At 43.6% G+C, this 13,715-nt stretch overlaps 2 protein-coding genes and 1 long non-coding RNA gene across 7 annotated transcripts in view; 2 read left to right on the forward strand and 1 right to left on the reverse strand.

Moving 5' to 3' along the window:
• Nucleotides 1-2,060, forward strand: part of xrcc1 (X-ray repair complementing defective repair in Chinese hamster cells 1) — a 32,271-nt gene extending 30,211 nt beyond the window's left edge. For 3 of the 5 annotated variants that reach the window (XM_049465079.1, XM_049465100.1, XM_049465076.1), the window contains exons 16-18: nucleotides 719-809; nucleotides 1,053-1,128; nucleotides 1,251-1,366. In XM_049465079.1, the coding sequence (XP_049321036.1) occupies nucleotides 719-809; nucleotides 1,053-1,128; nucleotides 1,251-1,358 (275 nt within the window). In that variant the 3' untranslated portion in view covers nucleotides 1,359-1,366. Of the gene's footprint in view, nucleotides 1-718; nucleotides 810-1,052; nucleotides 1,129-1,250; nucleotides 1,367-1,855 lie in introns of those variants that run through there. The other 2 variants (XM_049465089.1, XM_049465085.1) reach the window with 2 other exon arrangements.
• Nucleotides 1,549-2,999, reverse strand: LOC125781325 (uncharacterized). Its single transcript, XR_007424535.1, has 10 exons — nucleotides 2,918-2,999; nucleotides 2,738-2,833; nucleotides 2,642-2,665; nucleotides 2,449-2,532; nucleotides 2,269-2,364; nucleotides 2,173-2,220; nucleotides 2,088-2,099; nucleotides 1,856-1,934; nucleotides 1,670-1,793; nucleotides 1,549-1,607 (listed from the first exon to the last, which is right to left on the reverse strand). It is a non-coding gene; the product is annotated as an uncharacterized LOC125781325 (long non-coding RNA).
• Nucleotides 3,000-8,861: 5,862 nt separating this feature from the next.
• drd2l (dopamine receptor D2 like) overlaps nucleotides 8,862-13,715 on the forward strand; it is a 27,128-nt gene continuing 22,274 nt past the window's right edge. Inside the window, exons 1-3 of the mRNA XM_049465116.1 lie at nucleotides 8,862-9,596; nucleotides 10,326-10,435; nucleotides 12,375-12,511. Coding sequence (XP_049321073.1) covers nucleotides 9,294-9,596; nucleotides 10,326-10,435; nucleotides 12,375-12,511 — 550 coding nt within the window. The 5' untranslated portion in view covers nucleotides 8,862-9,293. The remainder of the gene's footprint in view (nucleotides 9,597-10,325; nucleotides 10,436-12,374; nucleotides 12,512-13,715) is intronic.

A 13,715-nucleotide genomic window follows, 5' to 3' on the forward strand; every position in this document is an offset into this window, starting at 1 on the left:
TACATCCATCCAACTAAACATCCATCCATCTCCACTTCTGTCCCTATAAACACCCTCCATCTGTCCATCCATCCATCCATCTCCCCTACTGTCTCTGTAAACACTACATCCATCATTCCATCCAATCGTCCCTCTGTCCGTTTATGTGAATCAGCTGAAAGAGTTCGGGGTCAGAAATCCTATGATTTTTATAAGCCGTTTGGCTCCTCCCTTATAGTGATGTCATAATAGAGTCCCAGAGCCCCGCCCACTAGATCAGTTGAAGAAACTCTATTTCGCTTTGCTGGTTAAACCACGTAACGTCAGACAGAACACATCAGGATTAGCCAGCAGACTTCCTCTGAGTGAGGGATCTGTACCTACAGTCTGATTTTAATATAATGCTCCATCACTCTGAACTCATCTGATCTGAAGCTGTTTTATCTGTTTATTTTCACTGATAAGAGCTTTTCTTAAAGCTACACAGCTGTTTAATTCCTCTAATCTCTTCAGTTCTCTTCACTGCAGTGTGTGTTTATATGGTAAAGCTCTTACTTTCACTATTAACCAACATATCCCCGAGTTCTGCTGGTGTTTTTCATTGATTTCACCAAATGTTAAATTGATTACCGATCACCGTCATTCACGATTAGATTCTTCCCATCACATGATGTTCTCCACTGTTCTTCAGCTGTTTAATAATGCGTTATTCCAGTCTGATTATGTGTTTGTGTTTCAGACTTCCTGTCGGGGAAGAGGTTTTATCTGTACGGGACGTTTCCTGATAATCAGCGCCGACTCCTTCAGCGCTACATCATCGCCTTCGACGGGTACGAGAAGGGGGCGGGGCCGGGGGCGGAGTTAATCAAAAACCACAGTAACACTGATATTTAGGACGTGATTTTTTTTTATTAGTAGTAGTAATCTATTTGTTTTATGTTATTTTCTGAAGTGTGAGGAATAGTTTGATTTATAGTAGTTTATATTGATGTTTATCTGTTTTATTGTGATTGATATATTTAATAGATGGAGAGTTTTGTATTGATCTGTAATTGATGAATGGTGTCTCTCAGGGCGATGGAGGAGTACATGAGTGAGAAGGTTCAGTTTGTGATCACCAGTCAGGGATGGGACGACTCTTTTGAAGATGTGAGATCTTTATTTTATATTCATTTATTTTATTTATTTTGTTTATGTTATACTGAACGCACATCCAGTTTATATAAAGTTTATATAAAGTTTAGATTAATAATCTCTCTCTCTCTCGTTAGGCTCTGATGGAGAACGGTAATCTGAGTTTTGTAAAACCAACATGGATTTTTGCAATTAATGATCGACAGAAGCTGTTACCCTACCAGCCCTACACTGTAGTACCCTGAACTACACCCGAATCTACACCCTGAACTACACCCTAAACCAGCCCTACACTGTAGTACCCTGAACTACACCCGAATCTACACCCTGAACTACACCCTAAACCAGCCCTACACTGTAGTACCCTGAACTACACCCGAATCTACACCCTGAACTACACCCTAAACCAGCCCTACACTGTAGTACCCTGAACTACACCCGAATCTACACCCTGAACTACACCCTAAACCAGCCCTACACTGTAGTACCCTGAACTACACCCGAATCTACACCCTGAACTACACCCTAAACCAGCCCTACACTGTAGTACCCTGACCTACACCCGAATCTACACCCTGAACTACACCCTAAACCAGCCCTACACTGTAGTACCCTGAACTACACCCGAATCTACACCCTGAACTACACCCTAAACCAGCCCTACACTGTAGTACCCTGAACTACACCCGAATCTACACCCTGACCTACACCCTGAACCAGCCCTACACTGTAGTACCCTGACCTACACCCTGACCTACACCCTGAACTACACCCTGACCTACACCTAAACCTAAACCAGCCCTACACTGTAGTACCCTGAACTACACCCGAATCTACACCCTGAACTACACCCTAAACCAGCCCTACACTGTAGTACCCTGACCTACACCCGAATCTACACCCAGACCTACAACCAGATCTACAACCGGACCTACACCCTGTACACCCTGTATCTACACTGTAGTACCCCCGACCTACACCCTGACCTACACCTGGATCTACACTTAAACCTACAACCAGATCTACAACCAGATCCTACACCCTGATCTACACCTGAACCTACAACCAGACCTACACCTGAACCTACAGCCAGATCTTCACCCTGACCTACAGCCAGATCTACAGCCTGACCTACAACCGGATCTACACCTAAACCTACAGCCCGACCTACACCCTGACCTACAGCCCGACCTACACCTGAACCTACAGCCCGACCTACACCCTGACCTACAACTGAACCTACAACCTGACCTACAACCGGACCTACATCTAAACCTACAGCCCGACCTACACCCTGACCTACAGCCAGATCTACAGCCTGACCTCCACCTAAACCTACAGCCTGACCTACAACCGGACCTACACCTAAACCTACAGCCCGACCTACACCCTGACCTACAGCCAGATCTACAGCCTGACCTCCACCTAAACCTACAGCCTGACCTACAACCGGACCTACACCTGGATCTACACTTAAACCTACAACCAGATCTACAACCAGATCCTACACCCTGATCTACACCTGAACCTACAACCAGACCTACACCTGAACCTACAGCCAGATCTACACCTGAACCTACAGCCAGATCTACAGCCTGACCTACAACCGGATCTACACCTAAACCTACAGCCCGACCTACACCCTGACCTACAGCCCGACCTACACCTGAACCTACAGCCCGACCTACACCCTGACCTACAACTGAACCTACAACCTGACCTACAACCGGACCTACATCTAAACCTACAGCCCGACCTACACCCTGACCTACAGCCAGATCTACAGCCTGACCTCCACCTAAACCTACAGCCTGACCTACAACCGGACCTACACCTAAACCTACAACCGGACCTACAGCCTAAACTACAGCTCGACATACAACCGGATCTACAACCAGATCACTGACCCAACCTACAACCAGACCTACACCTAAACCTACAACCCGGTCTACACCCTGACCTACAGCTCAGCCTGAACTTATATATTTACGTATCGTATCGGTGCGGATCCGGTACACATCGAGTTGGATCCAGTATGTACCCGTACCTATCAGTTGATATCCGATATGTATCAGGTCAGATCCGGTATGTACCAGTACGTATCGTATTGATTTGGATCTGGTATGTATCGGGTTGTATCTGTGCCGGTACATATTTCCTCTGGTCGTATCCGGTATGTGTCCGGGTCGTATCCGGTACGTATTGGGTGCAGGAGGATGGAGTTCCAGGTTCCTCAGAACTTCATCATTAATACTTCAGATCAGAACCCGGTCCGGTTCCCCGGCGCCGAGCTCACGGCCGGATCACCACAGGGGGCTGATGGGTAACGGAAATCAGCGCAGTGTTTCTGTTTAATCCTGATTTAAAGGAATTATTTAATATTGATTATTATTAAATCATGAATAATAACTTCATCTATAACTTTATCTGGGACAGATTCATAAAGCGTGGATTTCTCTTTAATCTGCGTGAAATAATTCAGTTTTTTTATTGTTATTTTTAATGTTAATTAGATGAGTTATTCTGGGTGTTTGTGGGATTTTCTACTCGTTCTGTTGTTTAGATTCTGAATAAAAAGCTTTTAGACTGAAAAAGTTTGTAAGTTTGTGTTTACAGTACAAAGTAAGAGTCACCCTTTTAAAACAGCTCAAAAATAGAAAATATCTTCTCATCCTTGTAAAAAGTCATTTAGGAAACTAGGAACTTTACTTTCTGTAGAGCAACCAGTGTTTCCTCCCAGTCATTATTGGGTGTTTTAAGCTGTGTTAAGCTGTGTCCTGTGACTGAGGTCGAGTCCTGAGGGAGGAGAGTTACCTGTTCCACTGTTCACCTGAGTTTTTCCATTGGAAGTTCACCTGACGATCCAACAGTGGCTTAATGTAGCTGTGAATTGTATAGAGTTAATAAAGCTAAGAGTTGATTTTAACTCTAAAAGTGTACTTTTAACTCTAATTCAGATTTAACAAATACCGTTCAGTATTAGAATTGAACATTTTGGTTTTAATTCAAGCTCAATAAATGCTGCACAACTCCACAGAGATTAAATTAAACTCCGCCCAATTAAACTCATTATTTGCATAATGGGAATGCCCCCCAATCCTAATTTACCGTCAGTGTGTAGTCTTGCCCACCAGCACTACCTTCCATTGGGTAATCCAATATATTCTATTTATATAAATGGTGTTTGCCTAGCGAACGTGTTGTAGGCCATAAGAGCAAGTTACCATATGCTGTACTGTAAATTGTAATAATTTTTTTTTCAATACAGAATTAAAGTTACCATGCAATAAAATAAAACACTGGCAGGACATAATAATCAGGGATGAACCAAAAACACAAAATACCCCCCCCCCCCCCCCCCTGAATAATAATAACTTAATAATAATATCAATTGACTAAAATTCTTATTTTTATTTTTTTAACACTTTTCAGTGTTAGTACTGATCAAACTCAGGCAGCTTTACTTAATTTTATACAGGGTTTCTGATCCGAAGATGGAACATTTTTCTCAATCCTGTTACCAAAACTCATGTGAGATTTAAAAAGCATGTTTAAAAGTTCACTAATTACTTTTTATTTTCTCTCAGGAAAGTCTTTATTTTAAAGAAATGCTTGACTGCATGTTCAAATAACTGATATTTATGACAAAAAAAACAATAAATCCTGTTACTGTCACCCATTCCTGTTACTGGAACTCATTCCTAATAGTTTGAGTAACAGGACCAACAGTAACAGGAATGAGTTTTTAGCATAGAATTAGCAAAAACATGAAAAGTAGCTAAATGAAAGTCTTCATTTTAAAGAAATGTTTGACTGCATGTTTAAATAATTGATATGAGAAAAAAAAACACTCCTGTTACTAACACTCACTCCTGTAACTGGAACTCATTCCTGTTACATTTTTACGTTTTGAGTAACAGGAGTGAAAGTAACTGGAATGAGGTTTAAGCATGAGGACACTGAGCACATTCTAGTGATTTTCACAAAATTTGTATTTTAAAAATAAACCAACACGATGTAAGAGTTAATGTAGGTAACAGGACTGAGTGTTGAGATTGAGCTCCTTAGTCATCGTTACAATAAGATCAAATATACAGAAAAAAAATAAAGAGGGAACTTCATTCTGGTCTTCCCACGATCTTCAGAGGAACCAGCTGATGATGTCACTTCCTGTTGTAGATGTGACTTCCTGTGTAGAATGTTCCAGATGTTTCAGATGATCAGGGTAATGTGTTACGGTAACAGGACCGAGTGAAACCCAGGGACACTGAAACTAAAATGTGTGTTTTAACTTAAATATTATGAATTTATTATGGAATATATATTTTGAAGGCATAGATGGGATTTGGAGTCACACAACAGTACAAAAAAAATACATCTCTGAAGGATTTTAATAAATATATGTCATGGTAAAGTTTATAGTTAGAGAGTTGGGAGAATTGGTAATAAATGCTATTTTTTCAGTTGTTATAAGTAGTTTTTATTAATGTTTTAATTACATATCTTCTATTGCAATTAGGTCAATGTACAAGACACTGTGCTTAGTAATAAAATGTATTTTAAAGTTATTTTGTGTGCACATTTATAGATGTAATTTTCTGGGGACAGAAATGGCACCAATTCTGTCTAATTACCCATATACATTTCTGTGATTATATATTATATTGTATTATACATTGTCACCCTTACCTGTACCGTCAGGCTGAGTGTGCACTACCAGCCAATCACAGCACTGGTGGGCGGGGCCTAACTGAATACGTGCGGGCAGTAAATCAATAATAAATAAATAAATGTTGGCGCGAGCTGCGGGGATCAGAGCGCGGAGGATCGGTGGTTTTGGCGGGAATGTGAGGCTGAGGTGAGTGTGATTAATACTGTTATTGATCAGTATTAGAGTCTGTACTCTGTATTTATTACTGTATTTAAAATACTGATTTTACATATTCATTCATTTATTACTTTATTACTCATATTAATAATAACATTCTGAATGTAGGTATTGTGATATTTATTATATGCTGAGGGGGCGGAGCTACAGTTTTTTCACTATCAGGGTGAATTTCTATACAGAACTGCTGATTTTTTACATTTATTATTTAATCATCTCTACTGATCTTATATTTCACTCTGTATTTCTGTAATATTTCTGTTTGTGTTTCTCTGTATATTTATTATTATTTTCTTTATGTTCACCCTGTTACACAATACTCACAACCCACAGTAGATAGAGAGAGAGAGACAGATAGAGACAGATGATGAGGGATGATCCTCAGGCTCAGCTGCACTCTGCTGGTTAAGAGGGTTAATTTGCATATGCTAATTAAGATGCACTATATTTACTAAAGTATCCAGAACCCGTTACTGACCATCCTTCACTCTAATGCCCATACAGACCCATCACTATCAGTTATATACAACAATAAACAAACGCAGTCTGCTTAAACTAATACAACAACAAATTATATGTTGATAAATATATAAAGTGAGGGGAAAAGTATGTGAACCCCTAGACTAATGAATTTTCTAAGAGTTAATTGGAGGCAGGATGTGATGAGATGTGATTGGATGAGTTGGTTAAAGCTGCTCTATAAAAACACAGCAGTTTAGAGTTCGCTGTTTTTAAGAAGCGTTGCTTGATGTGAATCACGCCTCACACAAAAGATCAAGCTCTCAGAAAACCTACGTTCAAGAATTGTTGACTTGCATGAAGCTGGAAAGGGTTACAAAAGTATCTCTAAAAGACTTGATGTTCATGTGTCCACGGTGAGACAGACGCTCTACAAATGGAGAAAGTTCAGCACTGTTGCTGTTACTCTCTCTAGGCGTGGTAAAGTCCTGTAAAGATGACTGTAAGAGCACAGCGCAGAATGATCAATGAGGTGAGGAAGAATCCTAGAGAGAGTGTCAGCTGAAGACTGAGTACAGAAATCTCTGGCACATGCTAATATTTTTGTTGACAAATCTACAATAACGGATTTACAACGGATTTTCAACCTTTTCAACCTGAGCCTGCAGCTGGGGAGAGTGCCCACCCTCTGGAAGACATCATGCTTAGTACCAGTTCCGAAAAAGAACCGGCCCAGTGAGCTGAATGACTTCCGACCGGTGGCACTCACTTCACATCTGATGAAGACGTTGGAGCGGCTCTTCCTCTGTCTACTCAGACCGCAGGTGCAGCATGCCCAGGACTGTCTACAGTTTGCATACAGGGCAGGTGTTGGTGTGGAAGACGCCATCCTCTACCTGCTACACCGAGCCCACTCACACCTGGACAAGGGGAAAAGTACAGTGAGGATCCTCTTCTTGGACTTCTCGAGTGCCTTCAACACCATCCAGCCTCTTATGCTCCAGGATAAACTGGATGGGATGCGAGTGGACCCCTACCTGGTCGCCTGGATCTTCAGCTACCTCACTGATAGGCCGCAGTATGTCAGGCTGAAGGACATCACGTCTGACACTGTGATCAGCAGCACTGGAGCACCTCAGGGCACGGTGCTGGCCCCTCTCCTCTTCACCCTGTACACCGCAGACTTCTGCTACAACTCTGTGTCACATTCAGAAGTTTGCAGATGACACAGCCATCGTGGGGTGTATCAGGGACGACAACGAGGAGGAGTATAGACCGTCATCAGCAACCAGAAGAGCCTGTTCAGTGACAGACTGCTCCTCCCCAAATGCAGGACCAACAGACTCCGAAACTCCTTTGTCCATCATGCCATCAGACTTTACAATTCCTCCCCTGGGGGAAGGAGGAGTAACAGGAGGACAGAGGATGAGGAGGAGCAGTAGCAACTCAAATGGACTAAGTGCAATAAAATAACACATATGGAATAAGTGCAATAAAAATTCTTTTCAAATACATTCACTGCATATTTATATTTATAGTTATACTAATTATATTTGCTGTTTTATACTTTTGTCTACTTGCTTTGCACTTTATATTGTTTATATACACTTTATATACACCTACTCTTTGTTTCTATCTGTGTGTACTGTATTGATGCTGCTACTGGAACCCTAATTTCCCTGAGGGAACCTCCCAAGGGATCCATCCATCCATCCATCCATCCATCCATCCATCCATCCATCCATCCGGAAAACATTAAACAAGAATGCAGTTTATTGGAGGACACCACGGAGGAAGCCACTCCTGTCCAAAAAAATCACATTGCTGCACTTTTGAAGATCCCAAAGGAGCACCTGGATGTTCCACAGCAGTACTGGATAAATGTACTGTGGACAAATGAAACCAAAATCGAGTTGTTTGGAAGAAAAACACACAACGCACAGCACAAACACACAAAGCACAGCATCATCAAAACCTCATCCCAACTGTGAAACAATTTCTTCAACAGAAGAAAATAAATACTCCTTCTGGAGAGTCCTGACCTCCTGAACCCAATTGAGATGCTGCAGCATCATGACCTCAAGAGAGAGATTCACACCAGATATCCCATAATATTATAGCTGAACTGAAACAGTTTAGTGAAGAGGAATGATCCAGAATTCCTCCTGACCGTTCTGCAGGTCTGATCTGCACCTACAGGAAACCATTGGTTGAGGTTTTTGCTGCTAAAGGAGAATCAACCAGTTATTAAATACAAAGATTCACATACTTTTATTTCCTCTCACTGTGAATATTAACATGCTGTGTTCAATAAAACCATGTAAATATATAATATTGTTTGTGTGGTTTTAGTTTAATCAGACTGTGTTTGTCTATTGTTGGGATGTAGATGAAGATCAGAACACATTTAATCACCAATTTATACAGAAATACAAGTATAATCCCAAAGGATTTACATAGGTACAGATACAGGTACACTGCGCTCATAAAGGAACGGACATGGTCAGCAACAAAGTTATTTGGTATCCAGGGTGAATTGTTTTGTAAGTGTCGTAAGTTATTTAGTATCCAGGGTGAATTGTTCAGTATTTTCTGTTAGTTATTTAGTATCCAGGGTGAATTGTTCAGTATTTTCTGTTAGTTATTTAGTATCCAGGGTGAATTGTTCAGTATTTTCTGTAAGTTATTTAGTATCCAGGGTGAATTGTTCAGTATTTTCTGTTAGTTATTTAGTATCCAGGGTGAATTGTTCAGTATTTTCTGTTAGTTATTTAGTATCTAGGGTGAATTGTTCGTTACCCGTATGTATTAGCTCTCTCCTGTTTCCTCACAGATGACTCTAACGATGCCCGTGCTGAACCTGACAGCAGGCCCCGCCCTTTCTCTTTCCTCTGACCCCGCCCTCCCGCTCTGGAACTGCTCGCTGGCCCCGCCCCCCTCGGCCCCGCCCTATAACTTCCTGGCAGTGCTGCTGGTGCTGCTGATTGGCTGCGTGGTGTTTGGGAATGTGCTGGTGTGTGTTGCGGTGTTGCGCGAGAGGACGCTCCAGACCACAACCAACTATCTCATCGTCTCTCTCGCCGTCTCCGACCTGCTGCTCGCAACTCTCGTCATGCCCTGGGCCGTCTACCTGGAGGTACCGCACCTGAGGGGGCGGAGCTACACCATACTAAACTGCTGCAGGCTGAGGGGGCGGAGCTAATCTAAACTGTGGGTGGAATTAAAGTGGGTGGGGTTAAAGTGTTTTACACTGAGTGGGGCTTATTTGAGCTGTGGGTGGAGTTAGTGTGTTGTACGGTGGGTGGGTGGTGCTTATCTAAGATGTGGGTGGAGCCAAAGTGGGCGGGGTGTATTTGAGCTGTGGTTGTGGTTAAAGTGGGGGGAGCTTATCCTAGGCTGTGTGTGGAGTTAAAGTGGGCGGGGCTTATCCTGGGCTGTGTGTGGAGTTAAAGTGGGTGGGGCTTATCCTGGGCTGTGTGTGGTGTTAAAGTGGGTGGGGCTTATCCTGGGCTGTGTGTGGAGTTAAAGTGGGTGGGGCTTATCCTGGGCTGTGTGTGGTGTTAAAGTGGGTGGGGCTTATCCTGGGCTGTGTGTGGAGTTAAAGTGGGTGGGGCTTATCCTGGGCTGTGTGTGGAGTTAAAGTGGGTGGGGCTTATCCTGGGCTGTGTGTGGAGTTAAAGTGGGTGGGGCTTATCCTGGGCTGTGTGTGGAGTTAAAGTGGGCGGGGCTTATCCTGGGCTGTGTGTGGAGTTAAAGTGGGTGGGGCTTATCCTGGGCTGTGTGTGGAGTTAAAGTGGGCGGGGCTTATCCTGGGCTGTGTGGAGTTAAAGTGGGCGGGGCTTATCCTGGGCTGTGTGTGTTGTAGGTGGTGGGGGAGTGGAGGTTCAGCAGGATCCACTGTGATGTTCTGCTCACTCTGGATGTGATGATGTGCAGCGCCAGCATCCTCAACCTCTGCGCCATCAGCATCGACCGGTCAGTTCTTCATCATCACCATCATCACCTTCATCATCACCATCATCATCACCTTCATCACCTTCATCATCCTCAACCTCTGCGCCATCAGCATCGACCGGTCAGTTCTTCATCATCACCATCATCACCTTCATCATCACCATCATCATCACCTTCATCACCTTCATCATCACCATCACCTTCATCACCATCCTCACCATCAGCATCCTCAACCTCTGCTCCATCAGCATCGACCGGTCAGTTCTTCATCATCACCATCATCACCTTCATCATCACCATCATCATCACCTTCATCACCTTCATCATCACCATCACCTTCATCACCATCCTCACCATCATCATCCTCAACCTCTGCTCCATCAGCATCGACCGGTCAGTTCTTCATCATCACCATCATCATCACCATCACCTTCATCACCATCATCCTCACCATCACCTTCATCATCACCATCATCACCTTCATCATCACCATCATCATCACCTTCATCATCACCATCACCTTCATCACCATCATCACCTTCATCATCACCATCATCATCACCTTCATCACCATCATCACCTTCATCACCATCATCCTCACCATCATCATCCTCAAACTCTGCGCCATCAGCATCGACCGGTCAGTTCTTCATCATCACCATCATCACCTTCATCATCACCATCATCATCACCTTCATCACCTTCATCATCACCATCATCATCACCTTCATCATCACCATCACCTTCATCACCATCATCACCTTCATCATCACCATCATCATCACCTTCATCACCTTCATCACCATCATCACCTTCATCACCATCATCCTCACCATCATCATCCTCAACCTCTGCGCCATCAGCATCGACCGGTCAGTTCTTCATCATCACCATCATCATCACCATCACCATCATCACCATCATCACCTTCATCATCACCATCATCATCACCTTCATCATCACCATCACCTTCATCACCATCATCACCTTCATCATCACCATCACCTTCATCATCATCATCAGCATCGACCGGTCAGTTCTTCATCATCACCATCATCACCTTCATCATCACCATCACCTTCATCACCATCATCACCTTCATCATCACCATCACCTTCATCACCATCATCCTCTTCATCATCACCATCACCTTCATCATCACCATCATCACCTTCATCATCAGCATCACCTTCATCACCATCATCCTCACCATCATCATCCTCAACCTCTGCGCCATCAGCATCGACCGGTCAGTTCTTCATCATCACCATCATCACCTTCATCATCACCATCACCTTCATCACCATCATCCTCACCATCATCATCCTCAACCTCTGCGCCATCAGCATCGACCGGTCAGTTCTTCATCACCATCATCACCATCATCCTCTTCATCATCATCATCACCATCATCCTCTTCATCATCACCATCACCTTCATCATCATCATCAGCATCGACCGGTCAGTTCTTTATCATCACCATCATCACCTTCATCATCATCATCAGCATCGACCGGTCAGTTCTTCATCACCTTCATCACCATCATGCTCATCTTCATCATCACCTTCATCATCAGCATCCTCAACCTCTGCGCCATCAGCATCGACCGGTCAGTTCTTCATCATCACCTTCATCACCATCATCCTCACCATCATTATCCTCAACCTCTGCGCCATCAGCATCGTCCTCATCTTCATCACCATCATCCTCATCTTCATCACCATCATCCTCATCATCACCATCACCTTCATCATCACCATCACCTTCATCATCACCATCACCTTCATCATCCTCAACCTCTGCTCCGTCAGCATCGACCGGTCAGTCCCCCGCTCTGCACTCGTTTCATGGTCACTATGTAGTGCGTATAACTGGTGTAGTGACTAGGCTGCAGTGTTTAAGGTGGGCTGGATCAGTCTGGCTCCGCCCCTAACTGATGCTCTACCTCTCCGGCTGCAGGTACACCGCGGTTGCCATGCCGATGCTGTACAACACGCGGTACAGCTCCAGGAGGAGGGTGGTGCTGATGATCACCGTCGTCTGGTTCCTTTCCTTCGCCATCTCCTGCCCCCTACTGTTCGGCCTCAATAACACAGGTATACCCTACTCTATACGCTCTATACCCCACTCTATACCCCCTAAACCCTACTCTATAACCCCTATACTGTATATCCTACTCTATACGCTCTATACCCCACTCTATATCCCCTATACTGTATACCCTGCTCTATACTCCTATCCTCTATACCCCCTAAACCCCACTCTATAACCCCTATACTGTATATCCTACTCTATATGCTCTATACCCCACTCTATACCCCCTAAACCCTACTCTATAACCCCTATACTGTATATCCTACTCTATATGCTCTATACCCCACTCTATACCCCCTAAACCCTACTCTATAACCCCTATACTGTATATCCTACTCAATACGCTCTATACCCCACTCTATACCCCCTAAACCCCACTCTATAACCCCTATACTGTATATCCTACTCTATATGCTCTATACCCCACTCTATACCCCCTAAACCCTACTCTATAACCCCTATACTGTATATCCTACTCAATACGCTCTATACCCCACTCTATACCCCCTAAACCCCACTCTATAACCCCTATACTGTATATCCTACTCTATATGCTCTATACCCCACTCTATACCCCCTAAACCCTACTCTATAACCCCTATACTGTATATCCTACTCTATATGCTCTATACCCCACTCTATACCCCCTAAACCCTACTCTATAACCCCTATACTGTATATCCTACTCAATACGCTCTATACCCCACTCTATACCCCCTAAACCCCACTCTATAACCCCTATACTGTATATCCTACTCTATACGCTCTATACCCCACTCTATATCCCCTATACTGTATACCCTACTCTATACTCCTATCCTCTATACCCCACTCTATACCCCCTAAACCCCACTCTATAACCCCTATACTGTATATCCTGCTCTATATGCTCTATACCCCACTCTATATCCCCTAAATCCCACTCTATAACCCCTATACTGTATATCCTGCTCTATATGCTCTATACCCCAATCTATACCCCCTATACTGTATACCCTACTCTATACTCCTATCCTCTATACCCCACTCTATACCCCCTAAACCCCACTCTATAACCCCTATACTGTATATCCTGCTCTATATGCTCTATACCCCACTCTATATCCCCTAAATCCCACTCTATAACCCCTATACTGTATATCCTGCTCTATATGCTCTATACCCCACTCTATATCCCCTAAATCCCACTCTATAACCCCTATACTG

This window comes from Astyanax mexicanus, chromosome 1 (assembly GCF_023375975.1).
Source record: "Astyanax mexicanus isolate ESR-SI-001 chromosome 1, AstMex3_surface, whole genome shotgun sequence".
NCBI lineage: Eukaryota > Metazoa > Chordata > Actinopteri > Characiformes > Acestrorhamphidae > Astyanax > Astyanax mexicanus.